Source organism: Myodes glareolus, chromosome 6 (assembly GCF_982192425.1).
Source record: "Myodes glareolus chromosome 6, mMyoGla1.1, whole genome shotgun sequence".
In the NCBI taxonomy this organism is placed as follows: Eukaryota; Metazoa; Chordata; class Mammalia; order Rodentia; family Cricetidae; genus Myodes; species Myodes glareolus.
Window position 1 is genome coordinate 101932281 of NC_142031.1, and position 21159 is coordinate 101953439.

A 21159-nucleotide genomic window follows, 5' to 3' on the forward strand; every position below is an offset into this window, starting at 1 on the left:
AGCACCTTCACCTGCTTAGCTAGTTCCCCCACCTCCCCTTTTCTTTTAATCTTGAGAGTTAGCTGCCATAGCTCCACCTTTCGTGGGGAAAGCAATGGGGGTGGGGCTTTGGTAGAGCACACATGTAGAAGTACACAAGGCTTCAGGTTCAGTTCTTGGCACAGATTTTGAAAAGGTTGGGCCGGGCACGCTGGTGCACACTTTTGATTCCAGCAGAATCTCAAGAGACAAGATCAGCCTGGCCTTCAGAGTGAGTTCCAGAACAGCCAAGGCTCCACAGAGGAACTCTGTCTCAAAAACAACAGCAACAAACAAAAACAGAGGAAAGGCCATGGTCCCTTCTCTCTGCTCTCTCCATCTCCAGCTGGTATGGTGAAAATGGGTGCAGAGCCTTGAATTTTGAGGATGGGTGCTCAGGTTTACTGATGGAGGTGAGCTGATTGGTCGCCAGAACTTGGCATCGAGCCTGTACTTCCATAGAGAAGTCTTAAGCAGTGGTTTGTTTGTTGTTGTTTGGTTATTTATTTGAGACAAGTCTGTCTATTATATTTAGCTCTGGCCATCCTGGAGCTTACTATATAGACCAGACTGGCCTCAAATTCACAGAGATCCACCTGCCTCTGCCTTCTTAAGTGCTGGGTGTGTATTAAAGGTACATACCCAGCACGCCTGGTTTTGAACAGGTTCTGAGAAGGAATTGGGCTCGAGGGCCTTCGTGTCAAAAGTGATTGAGGGGAAGGGTGTGGACTGTTCCGTGGGAGAATAAATGAGAGTGGCTGGTTTATTGGGCACGTGGCAGACAGCTCCTGATCAGTGTGCTCCACAGAGAGCTGAATGAGTGCACATACTGATGGTCAGAAGGCGCACCTGTAGCAGCACACAGTCTGCTGGCCGTGTAATGAGTGAACCTAAGCGGCATCTGCACAGGGACAGGCATTTGCAGTGTTCTCTTGTTACATTGTCGGAGCAGATCCAGGGCATGGACTCTTTCCTTTTCTTTTCTTTTCTTCCTCTTCCTCTCTCTCTCTTTTTATTTTTTTTTTATTTTTATTTTTTTTTTATTTTTCGAGACAGGGTTTCTCTGTGTAGCTTTGGAGCCTGTCCTGGAACCAGCTCTGTAGACCAGGCTGTTTCACAGAGCTCCACCTGCCTCTGCCTCTGCCTCCTGAGTGCTGGGATTAAAGGCATGTACCACCACTGTCCAGTGGATGTACTCTAAGAGATGACCCACAGTTGTGGTCTGGAAACTAGGCAGGAAGGATTTGATCACCAAAAAGACTGAGGAAAATGCAAAGCTCACATTCTCAGATGGGAAGCTGAGAACCTTCCCGGAGCAGTGTTGCTCAGATACCATTGGAGATGCTAGCCCTTCTGGTGTAAACCTGTAACCCTATAATTTAAGAGGTAGAGCAGGAGGATCAGGAGTTCAGGATCATCCTCGGCTACAAGCATGTTTGAGGCCAGCCTGGGCTACATGAGCTCCTGTGTCGAAAAAAAGCCAAAGGGTAGACACATGGCGAAGATGGCGCTTTCCTGGGGGCAGGAGGGAGAGTTGAGTAGGCCTTCCAACTTCAGCTGCTCTTTACTTGAGCTGCTATCTCCAGATCACTGATGGAGGGTTGGAGAGTCTCTGAGTGTCACAGAGCCTTGCTCGTTCCTGGAGAGGTCAAGGTGACTTCCTGTCCCTATTTTCCCCAGGCTGAGAAGAAAGCCAAAGTGATTGCAGTGATGAACGCTGTAGAAGAAAACCAGGCCTCCGGAGAGCCTCAGAAGGTGGAGGAGGCCAGCCCTCCTGCCGTGCAGCAGCCCACCGACCCTGCGTCCCCGACTGTGGCCACCACCCCTGAGCCTGTGGGGGCTGATGCTGGAGACAAGAACGCCACCAAAGCAGCTGACGATGAACCTGAGTATGAGGTGAGCAGGTGGCCTTGCCGCTCACTCTGGGCTCCGGGCTCCGGGCTCAGGGGTCTCATCACTGCAGCTGCTCCTCCCTCTTTCCTCATGCCGTCTCCTCCTGGCTGCTTGCAGCCTTCATGGGGATACTGACTGACTTACTTGGCTTCGCCCTCTATATTCTCACTGAACTTTCTCTTCTCCTTCCCTCAGGCCCAGGGCTGGGGTTGTGCGCTGGGAGGTTTCGGGGTGACTGGGACTTGTGACTGCTTTTTAAATGACTTTTGCTCCTTGGTGCTCCAGGATGGCCGGGGTTTTGGCATTGGAGAGCTGGTGTGGGGGAAACTTCGGGGCTTCTCGTGGTGGCCAGGCCGGATTGTGTCTTGGTGGATGACAGGCCGGAGCCGAGCTGCTGAGGGCACTCGCTGGGTCATGTGGTTCGGAGATGGCAAGTTCTCAGTGGTGAGTTGGGCTCTTGGTGGTCAGGAGGTGGGGGACAGAATAAGAGGGCTTGGTTCTGTGGCCTAGATTCTGCTCGGTGCAGAATATTCTAGAATAAGGGCATTAAAAATACACTGTATTTGCCCTCCTGTATGGATTCAGTGGAAGAAGCCATAGTGGTCATTGAACTGAGCAGAAAGGTTGCTGGCCTATCCCTTCCCCAGGGGCGCTTCAGTATTTTCCCACTCTTGCTCTGAGCTCCTCTGTTTCTGTTTGTCACTTTTGTCAATGCCTCTGGTCCCCCAAGGGCCCAGTGACTCTCTAGTGTTCTCTTGGTTAGCAGTTACTAGGTACATGGCTTAACTGTATAGGGAACAACTGGATATGGTAATTCTACTGAAGCTGGAGGATCACAAGTTCAAGACCACCCTGACCTACACCAAGAGTGCCAGGTTGTGCAGTTGTAGGATAAAACCATGTCTCACAGGAGGAACAAACTGAGGGTGGCTTTGTCCGTAGGTGTGCGTGGAGAAGCTCATGCCACTGAGCTCCTTCTGCAGTGCGTTCCACCAGGCCACCTACAATAAGCAGCCCATGTACCGCAAAGCCATCTACGAAGTCCTCCAGGTGAGCGTGTCCCCAGCAGCTCTGGGGAGCTTAGCTGGTGGGGCTTCCAGGACTCCTGGAAGTTGGAGCCTGCTTCTCCTGGACTGAAGCCGTTGGGTGGGGACCTCCACTCTCCCTCCCGGCAGTTCTCCTGCCCACTGCCTGTCTATCTTTGCTGCTCTGGCTTGGGTTTTTCTTGTCATCTAATCTGTCCCTTCTTTTCCATGCTAGGTGGCCAGCAGCCGTGCTGGGAAGCTGTTTCCAGCTTGCCATGACAGTGACGAAAATGACTCTGGCAAGGCTGTGGAGGTGCAGAACAAGCAGATGATTGAGTGGGCCCTGGGGGGCTTCCAGCCCTCTGGTCCCAAGGGCCTAGAGCCACCAGAAGGTAAATGGTCTGTTCCAGTGCATCCTGGACCTGGGGAGCTACAGAGACCCCACAGTGAGGCAGATAGAAATTGCGTCCCAGGCTCCTGTCACCCCAAGGGTGTGCTACTCTGTCTTTCCAGAGTGCCCTGTCACCCTTTGGCTCACCAGAACCCCAGAACTGGGGAGCGGGAAAGAAGCATCTGGGGCAGTGTGGTGCCCCACTGTGGGTACTGTGCTAGGATCAGCCTATGACTAGTGTGGTCACCTGTCTTCTTGGTGCAGAGGAGAAGAATCCATACAAGGAAGTTTACACAGACATGTGGGTTGAACCTGAGGCAGCTGCGTATGCACCACCCCCACCAGCCAAGAAGCCCAGAAAGAGCACAACGGAGAAGCCTAAGGTCAAGGAGATCATTGATGAACGCACAAGAGGTAGGAGCCGGGCTCTGGAGAGGGAATTGAGAGCCCTGAGGGTTGGGCATCACCTGGGTGGGTGTCCGTCATGAGCCGTCTCGGCATCCTCCTAAGGTAGGCTTTCATCCTTTGCAGAGCGGCTAGTGTATGAGGTGCGGCAGAAGTGCAGAAACATCGAGGGTAAGTGTGACCTGGCCTGGAGGGTGGGTGGTTTGCTCCTCACAGTCAGTGTGGCCATAGTTGTGGAGTGGCATTGGCATGGGTTCTTGGGAAAGTTGGAGTATTGTGGGAACAGGGACCTATCTGCACAACCCACCATCTCCATCCAACTGATGCTCCTGTTCTTTTAGGATTTGGGAATACCCCCAATGGATTCAGAGAAGGGTCCTTGAGGCCTTGGTTGAACTTGACTGAAGTCGACCTTGCCATTTTCATTCCACCTCCCCTAACCCAGTGGTAATGACTTGACGACAGGGTCTCGTGTCAGTAGGACCGGGACAGGACAGGAGGGCTGCCCAAGGAAGCCCACGCCATGTTCTCATGAGTGGGTTTTGTCCCTGTGTTGTGCTATTCCTGGGTGCTGGTTTAGCTGAAAGAGATGAGTGAGCTTCTGAGATTAAGGACCAACTGCCACCGTTCAGTGAAAATATGCAGGATATTTTGTGAATGAGCACACATGCATGTGTGTGTGTGTGTGTTTGTGGGGGGGGCAGGCTGGCATCAGTTGTCCTCCTCAACGTTTCACCTAAGCTGGATGACCTGTGTGCCCCACTTTCTCCCCTCCCAACTGTGGAATTACATGCACACACTGCTTTTTTTAAACTTTGAAAAATTTGTGTGCATATACAGTTAATGTTTATCCCCAACTTGCCCCATGGCTCCCACTGTACTTGACACATGTTCCTTTCTCTTTTTTTCTTAATATTTATTTATTTATTATGTATACAATATTCTGTCTGTGTGTATGTCTGCAGGCCAGAAGAGGGCACCAGACCTCATTACAGATGGTTGTGAGCCACCATGTGGTTGCTGGGAATTGAACTCAGGACCTTTGGAAGAGCAGGCAATGCTCTTAACCACTGAGCCATCTCTCCAGCCCACAACATGTTCCTTTCTTTGTCTGCCCCATTACTCAGAGTCCAGTTGGTGGATTGTGCCTGACTTTTTAATATGGGTGCAGAGGGTCTGAACTTGGACCCTCTTATTTCCTTGAACCATCTGTCTCTGCAGACCTTTGCTGGTTTTGCCTTTGTCTTGGGGCGGACTCTCCTGTCACTCAGGCTTGTCTTGAACTCACTTTGTAGTCCAGGCTGATAGCAGAGTTTTCTCAGCCTATCAAGCACTAAGGTTATGGCTGTGAGCTACCAGTGTTGGCTGCTGTTGTGACAGCGCTTTGGTGGATGTTGTATTAGCTGGACTCTAGCCCCTGGAGGACAGGGACTCCAGGGATGGATGGATGGATGGATGCTCATGGCATCCTGTTGTCTTACAGACATTTGTATCTCATGTGGAAGCCTCAATGTCACCCTGGAGCACCCACTCTTCATTGGTGGCATGTGCCAGAACTGTAAGGTAGGGATATAGCCCTCCTAAAGAGGGGCCTCCTTGCTGTCACTTGGCGTTGGGATCCAGCGCCTGACTGAATGTGATGCAGAACCCACAGTGCACTCAGACTCCAAAGACTGAGGCTTTAGTCTGTTCTGGTTTACATCAGGAAAGACCCTTGCATGCTGGAGTGTTGCCCCACGTGGGCAGGAGTAGGACTTACAGCAATGGGTGAAGGGTGGGTGGCAGAGAGGCAGGCTGACTGAGAGGTGAGTTGCCATGCCCTTGGGAGCCCCTGTAGCAGACTGCAGTGTGGAACTATGGGTGGACGGTTCCCTTCTCCACCTTGCTGTCGGGGTCAGAGCCTGCCTTCCATTGGCTCTGCTGCCCCACCCCTGCACTGGTGCTTCTGACCCTTCACATTCACCCTAGAACTGCTTCTTGGAGTGCGCGTACCAGTATGACGACGACGGGTACCAGTCCTACTGCACCATCTGCTGTGGGGGGCGCGAGGTGCTCATGTGCGGGAACAACAACTGCTGCAGGTGAGGCTCGGGCCCCGCCCACAGCCCCAGGCCCATGCTTGCACCGGTCCCTGCTGTCCCAGCCAGCACTCCAGCCTACCACTATCCTTTAGATTGGGTCTGAGACTCCGCCCTCTTCGCTGGGCTTTCTTCCAGGTGCTTTTGTGTCGAGTGTGTGGATCTCTTGGTGGGGCCAGGAGCTGCCCAAGCAGCCATTAAGGAAGACCCCTGGAACTGCTATATGTGTGGGCACAAGGGCACCTATGGCCTGCTGCGGAGACGGGAAGACTGGCCGTCAAGGCTCCAGATGTTCTTTGCCAATAACCATGACCAGGAATTTGTGAGTACTGTCCAGGCTGTGGTCACACCTTCCTGAGGCTGGTCTCTGAGAGCCATTCAGTGGGCTATGGGGCCAGGACAGGATGGGAAGCTGGGGCAGACCCCGGCATGGACCTGACCAATGGCGTTCACCACTTAGGACCCTCCGAAGGTTTACCCACCTGTCCCAGCTGAAAAGAGGAAGCCCATCCGGGTGCTATCTCTGTTTGATGGAATTGCTACAGGTGAGTGGCATGGGTTTTGAGGGACTGGCCTGTGGGGAGTGGAGTAGTACGTTTGTGTATCTGATAAGACTAAATGACTTAAGAACTAGGCACGATAGTGCGTACATCATTCCAGTATTTGGACAGAGGCGAGAGGATCAGGATTTCATTCATAGGCTACACAGTTGGTTCAAGGCTGCCCTGGGTTATGTTTCAAAATTAAAACAATAGCAGGATGATTATTGCTTGTTAAGACTGGGCATGTAATCTCAGCACTCGGGAGGCAGAGGCAAATAGACCTCTGAGTTTATGGCCAGCTTGGTCTATATAGCAAGTTCTAGCCAGCTGAGGCTACATAGTGAGGCTCTGTCTAAACAATTAAAACAATAAATCATGTTACACCTAAGACTGTAGAAGCTCCCTGAGAAGACTTATTGGGAGCATAGAAATGGTGTCACTGTCCCTCATTTTTTGTGCCCCTCCCTGAGTAGGCAGCACTGATGGGGAGTCTGGTAAAGAAGTCACCTTAGCTAGTTAAGAAAAAACTAGGGCTGGAGAGAAGGCTCAGAGATTAAGAGCACCATCTGCTCTTCCAGAGGTCCTAAGTTCAATTCCCAGCACCCACATGGATGCTCATAACCACCTGTAATGAGATCTGGTGCCCTCTTCTGGCATGCAGGTGTACATGCAGGCAGAACACTGTATCTCTGATAAATGAAGGGACTCGGACATTTGCCGTCCAAGATGGGGAAAATCAACTGAGGTTGAGAAGTGGTTCTAGGGGGCTGTTGGGGAGCTGGGCCAATGGCAAAACCTGTGTGTCATGTGAGGAAATAGAATTTCAACAGGAAGTCGTAGGTAGTAAGTCAGCACCACAGTGTAGTCATGGAAACTGTGAGAAGGCCTCTGAAGAAATGACTGTTCCCTCTGGATCTAAAACCACCTGCTGTGTTGGTTAGTCTCCTGGCTTTAGCCACCTTGCTCATAGGCAGAACTGGAGCACAGATGTATGCTTGTCTGTGCTTACCTGCTTTGATTGGGAAAAGATATTAGGGAGCTTTATGTGGGCAAGGTGAAACTCAGGCCTACACGTGGCCCCATGTGCAGTTGGCAAGATAAGTCTTTAAGACCAGGTATCAGGTTGAGGGCTCTGAGTGATAGTCCTTGCTCTATGCTGGCTGGTACAGGGCTCCTGGTGCTGAAGGACCTGGGCATCCAAGTGGACCGCTACATCGCCTCAGAGGTGTGTGAGGACTCCATCACGGTGGGCATGGTGCGGCACCAGGGAAAGATCATGTACGTCGGGGACGTCCGCAGCGTCACACAGAAGCATGTATGTCTGTTTGCGGGATGTCTCTTTTTCCCCAGTGCCTCAGCTGGGAATGTCACCACCTTCACCTCTCAGTCTGTCCATGTTTTCCTTCTCACCCTCTCCTCCCGCCCTTCCATTTTTCTTCTGTGGCTTGTGAGGGTGGTGAGCAGATTAGAAATGGGAATTTGGGGGCCAGAGGCAGAATTATTGAACCCTTGTCCAGAGGCCCTGAAGCCTTGGTTCAGTCCCCAGCCTGTGTAAAATGGAGTTTGCTTTTCTCTGGTTGCTTCAGGACTCTTCGGGGTAATGTGTTCTGAACTGGAAAGAGGAGAGGCTGTCATCTAGGTGCTTCTGGCAAATTCTTTTACCAGTCTCCCATTTCAGGGGGTTAAGGGAGTGCTGGCACTCTTCCCCTTCGAGCCTGGTGCCCTTGTATAGATCTCTGCAACTCCAGGGGCCGTTCACATTACCCTGGCAATTCGTCCCCCACCTTGAGAAAGGCTGAGGTTTTGTTTGTTTGTTTGTTTGTTTTTTTGTTTCTTTTTTTTTTCTGTTTTCTGTTGTTTTTCCTGCTTGACATCTCCTGGGCTCCTTGCTGGGTCTGTTTGCTCACCAAGAAATCAAACCTCAATGACTGTTAGACTCACTGAACTTTTCAACAGCTGGCCCGTCACATTACCTCTGTCTTCCTAGATCCAGGAGTGGGGCCCATTTGACCTCGTGATTGGGGGCAGTCCCTGCAATGACCTCTCCATCGTCAACCCTGCCCGGAAGGGACTTTACGGTAAGTATCTGCCTGGCTCCTGTTTTTTGCGCTGGTATTTTCCACTTAGGTCTTAGGTGTCGTCTTTGGACATTTCTGCCTTGGCACCTCCTCTAGTGACCCCTTTCTCTCACCCTCCCCATGCCCAAGCCTCACCACTGTCTGATGCAAACAGCCCCAGCTGATGGCTTTCTCTTTCTTCCAACCTCTCAGAGGGTACTGGCCGGCTCTTCTTTGAGTTCTACCGCCTCCTGCATGATGCGCGGCCTAAGGAGGGAGATGACCGCCCCTTCTTCTGGCTCTTTGAGAATGTGGTGGCCATGGGCGTTAGTGACAAGAGGGACATCTCACGATTTCTCGAGGTATAGCCAGCAACCTTGGTTTGGCCAGCTCACTAATGGCTTCTGCCGTGGAGCGCTGCTTCATCCCTGACTTGTCTGCATGGTGGAGCTGGGGGATTGGAGCTGGGGACTGGTGGCTTATGTTTGCAAGTGGCAGCTTGAGGAAGACTCCCATGGAGAGAGGCAGCAATGCTAGAGGCCCTCGTAGAAAGAGTGGTCTTAACGTACTCAAGAGGTGGCATGGTAGTAGGCTTCAGGTCAAAAGAGTAGGCTGGGGCCAGACTCCTGAGACTTGGGTTCTATAGAGAACTCATGTTCGGGTTTTTTTGTTTTTTTTCCTGATCAGAATGGCCTATGCTCACTCCCTGGCACCCTGGCACCCGAGATGAAATCATGGTTCATCTCTGCTTTCATTTCCTGTGATGTGAGCCCCAGTTTAGCACTGAGCCAACTACAAGCCGTACACGGGCGGGGGTGGGGGGTTGCTGCTACCCAGGGCATTCTTGGGGTGGGCTGTCAACCTCTGCTCCCATTATCTCTAGCTCAGTAGTACCTCAGGCACAGTAAGCACAGGCATATCAGAGCTTGCTCTCCTGAGCTGAGTGGTCTGATGGAGCCCACAGCCTTGTGGCTCTCCTAGCAAGAGTGAGCCTCATATGAAGCACACACAGGAGACACAGTGGCTGTTGTCATTACAGAAAGTTCATTTAGATTGTGCTGGTCTGTCTAGAATGTTCTAGCAAGCACATGTGGGATGTATTTAGGTTTACTTCTGGCTTTTCGTTGGGCCTTCACGCTGTCCCAGTGTATGGCTTCCTAAGACAGAAGTGCCTCAGAGGCATAAGGCTCTCGGCCCGTCTGGTTACCCAGCAGTTAATTCCTTCTTTGCTCATCTTGAAACCATCTCCTGTTTTACAGTCCAACCCTGTGATGATTGACGCCAAAGAAGTGTCTGCTGCACACAGAGCCCGTTACTTCTGGGGTAATCTTCCTGGTATGAACAGGTTGGTAAGCGCTCCTGGCCTGGGGGATATGAGAGGAGTGGCTGCAGGCAGGAAGCCCGAGGAGGGGGGGTTGCCGGGGGTCCAGCCTGGATTGCCTCTGCTGAGCAGCTGCTGCTCTGTCTGTTGTTCGTGTGTTTATTTAAACACTTGCTTGAGAAAGTAGATATTGCAGATGAAACCTAGTCTTTGTTCCACACAGTAAGCAAGTGCTGTAACATTGAACTACAACCCCAGCCCTGGTGTCTGGGACAGGGTCTCTCGCCTAGTCGGGCCTCAGACTCAGGAAGCCTTGCTTCTTCCTCATCTTGATAGACTGTGTTATTGCTCCCAGCTGATTCTTAACCTAGGGCCGGCCTTTCCTCTCCCAGGCTGCCCCTGAAATACAGCACAGCAACACAGAATTTTACATTTTGGGACAAAACTTTTGTCCCACATAGCTCGGACTAGCCTCAGATTTCTAACTCTTGGACCTCTACCTCCTTAGCACTGGACTTCTCTGGAGAAACTGAGTCATAAAGTGTGCCTTTAGTTAAGTTTTATATTCCAATCACCTCCAGCCACCATACCCAACCATGAAATAATTACCACAAATCAAGATACAGGTTGCTTTGTGGTAAAGCCAGGTGTAATGGGTTTTAAAAATGTACTTTTTCTCTCTAAATAGGCATTAGCTGCCTAATGTGTGTTTTTGAAATTCTTTTTAAATTTATGTGCCCATAAGGATTAAGGCTTGTGTGGTTGCTTGTGAACAGGCATGTATATAGGGGGTTATGCTGTATGTGTCTATTTGGGGTGGAGGGCTTTAGACCTTGCCCTGAGTCCTGTGCCTGTTGGGGGTTGGCACCTGGATAGGGCTTTCCTTGCTCTGCGCTGCCATGGTGCCTCTTGCTTCCTAGGCCATTGGCATCCACTGTGAATGATAAGCTGGAGCTGCAGGAGTGTCTGGAGCACGGCAGAATAGCCAAGGTCAGCCTCAGCACCCAGGACAAGGGGGGGTAGCTGACGGCAGGATAAGGTGGTGCATGGCAGAGCTGCGCACCACCTGTCCTCTTGGGGCGGTGTGGGATCGTATAGCCAGTTGGCCAGGGAATGGGCTAAGCCTGCTGACCCTTAATCCCACCTGCCACTGAAGGGTCTTTAGCCGGGTTCTGGGTTGTACTTTGGTTAGTATATGCATATGGACATTTGCCAGCTTGTTCTCTGCACCACAACATGTGCACATGCAGAAGTCAGAAAAGGATGTCACATTCCCTGGGAGCAGAGTTAAAAACTGGGAGCCTCCATGTAGGTGCTAGGAATTGGACCTAGGTCCTCTGGCAAAGTAGCCCTTGCTTCTTAGACCCTGAGCCGTCTCTCCAGCTCTGAACTTTTTAGGTTGGGTGTCTCCCTACTACCTAGATCAGTCCCTATGAGGCTTGGCTGGGTCTGCCCCTTTCTGACCCAGAAACGTGCAACTTTTCTACCTCCCCCATTCTCTTTTTGAATCCTGACTAGAACTTAAGAGCGCCTTTTTTTCTGGATTCTTTGAGCTTCCTCACTCGGTCTTTAATGCCGCCCTCGACACACGGCTGCTTGTCCACCATGTGTCTGATCTACACGCTTGCTTGAACGGCATGGCATTTTCCCTCTCTCTTCTAGGCAACTGCTGAACGTTGCAGCTTTGCCTTTCCTGAGTTTTTCTTATACGCTCTAATAAAATTGTTCTTCTACTTAAAAAGAAAAGATCAATTTCTGTTTTGTTCTTGTGTTGATGGGACCTCAAAGCCTGCAGCACAGAGAGCAGCCTCCTGTAATGTAATTTCTCTCTGGAGGAGTCTCTCCTGTGGCCCGTGCAATCTAGCAGTCCGGACTGGTGGTCCCCACCGTGTGCCTTTGGACTGCTGAGTCATTGGTACCCTTCTGCCTGCAAGCTGCTCACCCCGAAGAGAGCCAGCGTTTTGGAGATTGAGGAGCGAGGTAGTCACAGCTGCTGCCTCTAGGCTGATTAGCTATTACCAAGAATGCCCAAGTGATCTCAGAGTGGGAAGGGAGACAGGGACCAGGAAGGAGGCTTATACTCAGTGACCTGAACGGACTGGACCAGCCAGCCGGTCAGTTATCAGTGAGTGATGCCTGCTCATTCCTCTTCCTCTTCGTCTTCTAGTTCAGCAAAGTGAGGACCATTACCACCAGGTCAAACTCCATAAAGCAGGGCAAAGACCAGCATTTCCCCGTCTTCATGAATGAGAAGGAAGACATCCTCTGGTGCACTGAGATGGAAAGGTAGCTGTACTGGGTGCTTGTGTCTGGCCAAGGCTGCTTTGAAGGAAGGCTCTGTCTTGGCTGCCATATTCTTGTTTCCCCCAGATTTTGGAAGTGAATTTTAACAAACGTTTCCCAGCATGCCAGGCTCCTGGGGAGGACCTGCACATTTCATGACTCGTTCTTATTCAGAGGGGTCTTAGAATCATCCAAAGAACACATTGGAGCCCTGCAACACAGTCCATGCCCTTCTGGACTTGGATTGTGGGTATTTTGGATGTGTTTTGAAGGCCAGTGGTGTGGGTGGTTTGTTTCTGGTGAATGTGAACCTCAAAGCTGGGATTATGTTACCTGTCTTTAAGTCCACAGTGCCTGACACGCAGCTGACTTGGCCGTAAAGGAGAGGGCAGCCTACGTCAGGAATGCAGAGTGAGCTATCTGCCCTGGCACCCACACTCACTCAGCACTTTCTGCCTTCCTCCCACAGGGTGTTTGGCTTCCCTGTCCACTACACAGATGTCTCCAACATGAGCCGCTTGGCGAGGCAGAGACTGCTGGGCCGATCGTGGAGCGTGCCGGTCATCCGCCACCTCTTCGCTCCGCTGAAGGAATATTTTGCTTGTGTGTAAGGGACGTGGGGGCAAACTGAAGTAGTGATGATAACAAAGTTAAACAAACAAACAAAAAACAAAACACAATAAAACACCAAGAACGAGAGGACGGAGAGAAGTATCAGCACCCAGAAGAGAAAAAGGAATTTAAAACAAACCACAGAGGAGGAAATGCCGGAGGGCTTGGCCTTGTGAAAGGGTTGGACATCATCTCCTGAGTTTTCAATGTTAATCTTCAGTCCTATTTAAAAAGCAAAATAGGCCCTCCCCTTCTTCCCCTCCTTTTCCTAGGAGGTAAACCTTTTGTTTTCTACTCTTTTTCAGAGGGGTTTTCTGTTCGTTTGGGTTTTTGTTTCTGGCAGTGACTGAAGCGAGGGTTATTGCAGCAAAATCAGCAACAACAGAAGTAGTAATACCTTGGACAGGAAAGGGAGAGAGGAAAATTCTATAAAAATTTATATATTTTTTTGTTTTGTTTTTGTTTTTTTTCTATATATCTTTGGTTGTCTCTAGCCTGCAGATAGGAGCACAAACAGGAACAGAGTAGAGACCCTCGGGAGGCAGAGTCCCCTCCCAGCCCCTGAGCAGTCTCAACAGCACCATTCCTGCTCATGCAAAACAGAACCCAGCTAGCAGCAGGGCGCTGAGAACACCACACCAGACACTTTTCTACAGTATTTCAGGTGCCTACCATACAGGGAACCTTGAAGAAAACCAGTTTCTAGAAGCCGCTGTTACCTCTTGTTTACAGTTTATATATATACGGTAGCTCTGAGATATATATATAAAAGGTACTGATAACTACTGTACAACCCGACTTCATAACGGTGCTTTCACAACAGCGGGATGAGTAAAGACATCAGCTTCCACCCGGCCTTCTGTGCAGAGGGGTTCAGCCCAGGATGGGGGAGGGAGGCAGCTCCATATCTGCCCCCCATGCCCAGCCTCTCCCTGCCCAAAACGGGATCAAGCTGAGGTGGTCAGAACCTGGGGAAGCTGAGTGTGGAGTTTATCCAGACTCATGCAATAACCTTTGAATATAATCTAAAATGACTGCCTTGTTAAGGTGGTGTGAGAAAACTTTCCCCGCGATTTTGAATTTGTCAGCCACATTGAAGGCTCCTCGTGGGCTCAGAAATAACCCAGAGTGAGGGAAAGCAGTCTGCCATTAACCCCACCTGGAGCAAATAAAAAAACATACAAAATGTGCTGGTGCTTTCTGTCTAAGTTGCCTTTTGTGTGTTCTTTTATGAGGCCCCCACCATCCCTTCTGCACAAGGCAGCTCTGGTCCTGGAATGTGATGTTTTTGGTCATCTCTACAGACTGCAGTTTCGTACTTGGAAGGCTGATGACACCTTTATTATAATTATTCTTATGGTTCTGGTTATAATTGTTTGTTTTCAGATTTTCTTTGAGAAAACAGAAACCCAACACCCTTCCCTTTAGGTTTCAAACCAAGGTGCAGGGGGGTGGGGGTGGCAGGTGCTTCTAAGGCCCAGTGGCTCTGGTGCCCTGGCTCTCACCCCTCGGGCCAGGTGGGCCACTGGGCAGTACAGCAACAAGCTAGGCGGCCAGGGCGTTCTGAGGCCCACCCTCCGGGCCAGTCACTCTTCTCTTCTTCTTCTTCCCCTCCTCGTGAGTCCGGTGTGTCAGGGCCGGAGGGAGGCCGGGGCAGCCTCTCTCCTCGTGTGTGTGGTTGGAATGGCGTGTGTTTCTTTTCTAGTGTTTGGTCTGACAGCTGGGCTCTCACCTTGAGTCAGTGTCACCTGGGGCCCACGTGCTCGCACTTTGTTCCGCTTCCTACCCAGGGCAGGCAGCCTGGTGTCGGCAGTGGGAAGGGAAGGTGTTTGTTGGCCCCGAGGTGAGGGCCCAATGGGCAGAGCTTGCCTGGATGGATGGAGTGTAGATATGTGGCATATAGAGATATATATTTTATAATGGGAGGGGGGACGGCACCTCCTGGGACCAGCAGGGGCTGGGAGGTGTGCTGTCAAGCACATGGTCCCAAGACCGCATCCCTAGAAAGATGGGGCCTATGATAGGCCCCATATAAATACATAGATAGGGTCATGTATAAGAAGTATACACAGTGGGGGTTGGAGGGAGTGGGCTCTGTGTTGAGCCTGGGTCCCTCCCACAGACAGCCCCACACCAGTCAGTCAGTCTAACACATGCACAGGACACACACCAGGGGGCTCCTGGCACACTTCTCCCCAGGATCAGGACCCTGGAGTCAGCCCATGCAGCTCTTACACTTCTGTTGCCCTGATGACAGATAAGACTCGAAGTTGCTAGGTGCTGAAGTCAGGAACAGGAGGAGGTTTGGTCCAAGCAGGTGCTTCCTCTAGCAGGTCTGTGTTCTATACCTTCTGCCCCTGGTGATGTCAAAGATTCTTCTGTTAGCAGCCTGTGGTTACTGACCTGCAACTCTAGGCACCAGTCAAGTCAGCCCTCAACTCCCCCTACCTATTCTCCCCAACCAGAGTCAAATTGAAATCTGTTTTGGTCACTGGGCTTCCATTGGGAAAAGAAAAAAAAATTAAAATGGGACAGGGAACCTCATCTTTGGAATAAAGCGAATTAGTAATTAGTAATAAAACCAAACAAAGCCTTTGGCTCCCTTAGTTGCTGCTCAGGAGTAAGCCCAGCTCGTCACACCTCTTGGGCTGTGATCCTGCCTGCCTCTGCTCATTTTCTCTGGATAGACTTAAGACTGCAGCTAGTTCTCCCTGCTTTGGCAGGTAGAGACTGTGGCCGGAGCATCCACGAGAGGGGAATGCCTGCCCCCTTGAAGTCCCTATGCTGAATGTGACATCCTCCCTTGCTCCAGCAGGGCTCCATTCTGACCTGGAGTCCACCAGCACCGTGCAGGAGGACTGGGGGGGAGGAGGGCTGCCTTAGGCAGTCCAGGGTGCTCCCTCCCCCTATAGCCAATGCCAAGGTCTTCCCAGCTGGCAGGAGTGTCTTCAAGGGCCTTCCTCTTCCACTTCTGCCCACTGCTATGTGAAGAAGCTAGCCTTTCCCAGCGCCACCTCAGCCAGGCCTGTGCTCCCCAATCCTTGGGCTTAGTGTGAGGGCTCAAGAGGAGCCTCCGTGGTAAAGGATATGGCATCCCCGAGGAACTGAGTTGAGGCTTCCAGGTGACTGCCCAATCCTTCCAGCCCATTGTGTGGGCTTGGTCTCACTGTAGCGTGGAGGCACCGGTCAAGTCAGGCATTGACTATCCCCTCCCCAGTCTCTTTTTGGGGTCTTTGGGAATGTGCCAGCTTGGCACAGCCGTGATTCCCTTCATGCACCTCTGTTCCAAGTGAGGCTTCTGGGATCCCATTCAGAGGAAAGCTGCTAGGATGCTGTGGGTACTGAGGTGGGGTTATGGGAAGCTTGTGCAGTGCATCTAGGAGCTCACTGTGGATGGCTGAGGCTAGTGGGGGTTCCCTGTGGGGTCTCCTTTCCAAAGAGAAGGCTTGTTTTCCCTGGAAACTAAGGTGCTAGGGACTGAGTGACAGCCTCCCTTCTGCAGGTGCCATGTGAAGCCTCGTGCCAAAGATCTGTGGCCCTTGCCCAGGGGAGGTAGCCGGTGCTAGCGCCAGGGTCACGGAACCAAGGCCTCCTGTGGAGGCACACATGCCAGCGGGGTCCAAGCTGGTGCTAATTCCTCCCCACAGGACCCAGTAAGCCTGGGAACCTGCAGTAGGCTGTATCTCTGGGGTCGGATACCCTGTTAGAAAGCAAAAGTCCCCTAAAGAGCCTGGACCTCTTCATTTTGGCAGCAGGACTGGGTGTGGCAGCAGATAGATTGCAAGTAAGTATCCCTGTGGCTGTTGGTAAACAGCGAGTGTGGATTCAGGAGCAACAGGTTGTAGGGCAAGTCGACATTGGAAGGGCCTCCCAGCCCTGATAGCATCTCTCTCTTCTGGGGATGCTCTGTTCCAGTCATCACGTGCTGTGTCCAGGGTAAAGCCTCTGGTTTAGGAGTTGGGGGGAGTTAAGCTGAGTCACTTTGAAAGAATGTGCTTATAGGAAAACTACAGAATGTTGGTTTCTATATTTCTTACTACGCAGTGTGTCCAGAGGAAAGTGAATTCCCAGCTCTGCCTAGATGGGTGCAGGGCTACACTGTCTTCAAGAACTATCGCTGTGAACGGCCCAGCTGAGCTTCTAAGCCGGCCCATGTTTAGATCTGAATTTGGCACTTGACTGCTCACCATGCTTGTGATGAGGTGGGGGTCCCGAGTTGCCCCGCATGGCAAAGAACAGCTGAAGCCTCTCACCCCACTGCATGGCAAAGGTGGTGTTGCTGAGTGATGAGGTTGAGTTAGAATGGCCCTTTTGACTCTTTCTCATTAGTCAGTGCAACAGTGCCAGGTCAGGGGACCCCTAAGGAAAGGGTCACTGAGGGTCATTGTGACCCTCATGTTCGTGCTAAGAGAGCTGAGGTCTTTGGGAAATAAGGATCTTGTGTGCAGGCTTCCAAGACCTGGCTAAAAATCTTTAGCCCCAGGCACTAGAGTTTTGGCCTAGAGACCAAGAAGTAGATCCAGAGGGAGAAATATGGAAGGCCTTTAGCTGGTGGGGGGCTTGGCAGCTTCTCTCGGGGACCCCAGAAACTCCAGTAACTGGCTCCCCTATTGGGTGGAGCTCATGTGTGGGCTCAGAGTGGCCCTCCTAAAGCAGCCCGGCCCCTGAACCTGAGGACATGAGCAGCGGTCTAAAGTCTCACTAGTCCCATTTTACAGACTAATTTGATTGCCCAGCCCTAGAATTCTATAGAAACAACAAATAAAAACTGAAATTCTTTAGAATATGCAGAGGGGAGGAGGTGACTCAACAAGGTGCTAAACACATTTTATTAAAAATATATATTGTTAAATTAAGTCTGCTGTCTGGACAATGATGTTTTGTTTTGTTTTCTTGTAGTGGAGTTTAAAAGAGACTATTATTTTACTCTGATATATTATTATTAAAAAGGCATTTTAACTTTGTACTTGAAAACTAAGTGAGCGATTTCACGTGTTTTAGCTGAGGCATCGAAGTAGCGGGTGCTTTCTCGTGGGAAATCATGTATTCATACTGCAAAATAAACTCCGTAGCTGATTTGGTAATAACGTTTACTGTTACAGGCGACTTCGCTTTGACCCCGGTGGCAGAGCGCTTTTATTCCACATTCCACGCAGCTAAGTGCAGGACCTTCCAGAATTTTCCCTCCCTCGGCCCTCTTTCTTTTTGGTTCCTCTTCCTCTCTCTCTTTTATTTTTTTTTATTGTTGTTTGTTTGTTTTTCTGGTCCCAGCATCCTTCTACCACTGTATTTTTTGTTAGGGTTGCTTCTCTATTTATTGACAATAATAATGTACATTTCACAGTCTGGTTCCGGGACAGCCAGGAGAGGCGTGGGGGCCGCACACAGCCTGCTGCACCACCCGGCGTCCCCTTGTATCTCTGTGTACGTGATGCTTGTGGCATAGCTGTCGATGAAATAATTAAAAAGGTCAATGCGTACAGCAGATGTAGAAAGTCTGTCAAGTTCCGCTTCCATCACATTTTTTTTTGTGCCCAGAAGAATATAATAAAGCTCCTTTCTAATGTACTTGTGCTGGAGAACACTTGAATAAATGGACTGTTTTTGTGCAAAAAGAAAAACGGAAAAAAAAAAGCACCGTCATAATGTCCTTTTGTCCTGCGTCTCCTCCCCGCCTCCCCCCCATGTGACAGCTCACAGTCCTCCAGAGGGCTGAAGTACCCAAGAGGGTGCAGATAATACCGGGGGAGGGGGGATTTCTAGAGTATCGCCGGTGTGGTGGTAACTAGGTAGGGGCTGGGACCCAAGGATGGGGAGTTTGCTCAAGCTCAGAAATAAGTTAGATGAAGTTGTCTAGAAAGGCATTTTAACTTCCGGAAACAACAGATGTCTTGAGACCAGAGCAGGAAACAGACCGGCGTTCTGGTCAGATGCCAATAGGTGGACCCAGTGGGGATTTACTTACTCCAGGGGTCCAAAGAGAAGCAGTCTGAGAGGTAGACAGCTGGGACTGGGGCTGGGAGAATCCTGGAAGAACCTGAGATTTAAAGGAGGTATTTGCAAACAAGGGCCCGGATAAGTAGCCAATAGGGCTATTTCTGGGCGGCTTACAGGCTGCCTGGCAGGGCCTGTGGTCCACCAAGTTGTAAGGTCTGTGTGTCCTACATATCTCCAGCAGTACCCAGCAGACTTGACCAGGTGCCCACGCCTAAGGATTGTTCAGGCCGTTTATTCCACCAGGTTTTTGGGAGGTTAGGATGGCAGAGATACCATGTGGGGGAGCAAGTGGGAAGCCCTGCTGAACAGGTTTCCTCATGGGCACTTTTTCTCGCTTGTTTTTTTCTTTCTTTCTTTGACAAGGTTGTAAATGTATATTTGACTTTTACGCTACTTTTTTCTTGATGTTTTTCAATGTTGATGTGGAATCTTACTTTCAAATGGCTGCATGGCATTTTCTTGTTGAATGTTTGTTTATATATATTTTATTTTCGCTATAAATAGAGCTTCAATAAACATCTTTATGTTTTGGCTTCCCCCTTTTTGTATTTTTTTCCTCTTGAAATAGATTCCCAAAAATGAGACCAATTGGAGAAAGTTACAGTGGACGTTTTGGTCGGTGCCCAATTCCTGCCAAGAGGTCAGCAGACAGGGTATGGGTGTCAGCTCTGAGATTCTGTCTGGCAAGAAACAAACTGGGCCCATACTGAGAAGTGTCTCAGCCTGTTCTCACAGGGTCCCCAGAGCTTAAGTGACTTAGAACAGAAGATGCTAATTTAGCTCACTGTTCTGGATGCTGGGTCCAGAATCAGGGACCTTGGTGTTGTCATGACAGACAGGGCAGAAAAGAGTTCAGACTCCCTTCATTGGGAACTCTCTTCTCAGAGGCTCTCAAATGCTGTTACAGAGCTATAAACCACACGGAACCCATGGCACACACATTAACCCCAGGGGAATGTGTGTGTGTGTGTTTGCACATGTGAATTTCACATTACATGACAAAAGGGCACAACCTTGGGTGTGAGAAAAGCAACATGGCCTGCCCCAGCCCACTACCCCACATGTACCCATTCCAGCGCTGGGGTTACAGGGGTACAGCCACGCCCAGCTTTTTACATAGGTTCTTGGGATTGGATTCAGGTCCTTACACTTACACAACAGGCAGGCTTACCCACCAAGCCATCTCCCCAGCCCAAGACTTAGTTTTGAGAAGCTAGACAGAAGAAGCAGGGGGTGCAGGAGCTTGCAAATCCAGGCAGGGACAACACAGCCTCAATCTCCAAGACTGGCTCCAAGGCTTAGGAGAGAGGGGAAGACGTGGAGAGGTGGGGGAGAGATAGGTGTAGACATCCTTGTTCTGAAAGCCATGCATAAATATCTAAAGGCCATCCAAGCCTGGGTTGGGAGAGCGTACTCAAGGCAAGGAGCTGCCTGCCATTTAGTTAGTAAAAATCGATTGATAGGATCTCTGTGAATTTGAGGCCAGCCTGGTCGACAGAGTGAGTTCCAGGACATCCAGGACTACAGGACTACGCAGAGAAACCCTGCCCTGACTCCAAAAACCAAAAACCAAACCAAACAAACAAAACACCCCAAAACCTATTGGTGAAGGAAACTCCTGGTGTCCCTTGATAATTTGAAGGGTCAGGGATGGTGTGCAGAGCCAGGGCTGATAGAGTCACGGAAGATACCAGCTACAGAGATACCCCATACCTAGGTGGTGTGTGGTGCATACACTCCGCTACCCGGGCCGAACTTCAGGTTCTACTCGGGACTGGTGGGTCTCTGAACAAAATAGATGGGACAGGAGCCTGCTGTAGCTGACCAGGAGGGAGGCTTGGAGCACACATCAGAGCTGGTGTGGGCTTTTGCGTAATCTCTGGTCATGTGTGTGCGAATGGGGCCTGCGGGGACATAAGAAGATGGATGTTGCAGATGGGAGCACCTGTCAGTCACCAGGTGTCACCTGCAAGAATCCATTCTGCCTTGGCTTCAGGGCACATTGAAAGGGTAAGCCCTTTCCCTCAGTGGTCCTGCCCCTCCTTGACTGGGACTCTGTGACAGGGGCAACTGAGTTGGGAGGAAAGTCAACTTGGGGAGCTGAAGGGCAGCTGTAGGATAGGAGCTCAAATAACATTAAAAAATTGATTTTCATTCGTGTGTATGCCATGTGCATGCAGATTCCCTTGGAGGCCAGAAGAAGCGTCGGATTCCCTGGAGCCAGAGTTGCAGGCTGTGGTGAGCTGCCCCCATGTGGGTGCTGGGTGCCTCTGGAAGAGCAGCAAGTGCTCCTAACTACACGTGGTTTAACAGGGTGGCAAGTTCAAGGGCAGCCTGGGCTGCCTTTGATGCAGTCTGAAAAACAAAATGCCCCTCCCCCAAGGCTTCGGCTCCCTTCTGACTTTCCCCATCTTTGGCCCCTTAAAAACTGATGCTTGGCTGGGTGTGATGGCACTCACCTGCCTTTAATCCCAGCACTCGGTAGGCAGAGGCAGGAGGATCTCTCTGAGTTTGAGGTTATCCTGGATTACATAACC

At 50.7% G+C, this 21159-nt stretch overlaps 1 protein-coding gene across 3 annotated transcripts in view; it reads left to right on the forward strand.

The window, feature by feature from the left end:
* Dnmt3a (DNA methyltransferase 3 alpha) overlaps nucleotides 1–19158 on the forward strand; it is a 108205-nt gene extending 89047 nt beyond the window's left edge. For all 3 annotated transcript variants that reach the window (XM_048436632.3, XM_085691197.2, XM_085691196.2), the window contains exons 7-23: nucleotides 1699–1914; nucleotides 2197–2355; nucleotides 2854–2961; nucleotides 3172–3328; nucleotides 3592–3741; nucleotides 3859–3903; nucleotides 5216–5295; nucleotides 5701–5813; nucleotides 5949–6132; nucleotides 6271–6355; nucleotides 7522–7667; nucleotides 8340–8430; nucleotides 8623–8771; nucleotides 9669–9754; nucleotides 10651–10720; nucleotides 11898–12016; nucleotides 12483–19158. In XM_048436632.3, the coding sequence (XP_048292589.1) occupies nucleotides 1699–1914; nucleotides 2197–2355; nucleotides 2854–2961; nucleotides 3172–3328; nucleotides 3592–3741; nucleotides 3859–3903; nucleotides 5216–5295; nucleotides 5701–5813; nucleotides 5949–6132; nucleotides 6271–6355; nucleotides 7522–7667; nucleotides 8340–8430; nucleotides 8623–8771; nucleotides 9669–9754; nucleotides 10651–10720; nucleotides 11898–12016; nucleotides 12483–12624 (2100 nt within the window). In that variant the 3' untranslated portion in view covers nucleotides 12625–19158. The remainder of the gene's footprint in view (nucleotides 1–1698; nucleotides 1915–2196; nucleotides 2356–2853; nucleotides 2962–3171; nucleotides 3329–3591; nucleotides 3742–3858; nucleotides 3904–5215; nucleotides 5296–5700; nucleotides 5814–5948; nucleotides 6133–6270; nucleotides 6356–7521; nucleotides 7668–8339; nucleotides 8431–8622; nucleotides 8772–9668; nucleotides 9755–10650; nucleotides 10721–11897; nucleotides 12017–12482) is intronic.
* The last annotated feature ends 2001 nt before the right edge of the window (nucleotides 19159–21159 follow it).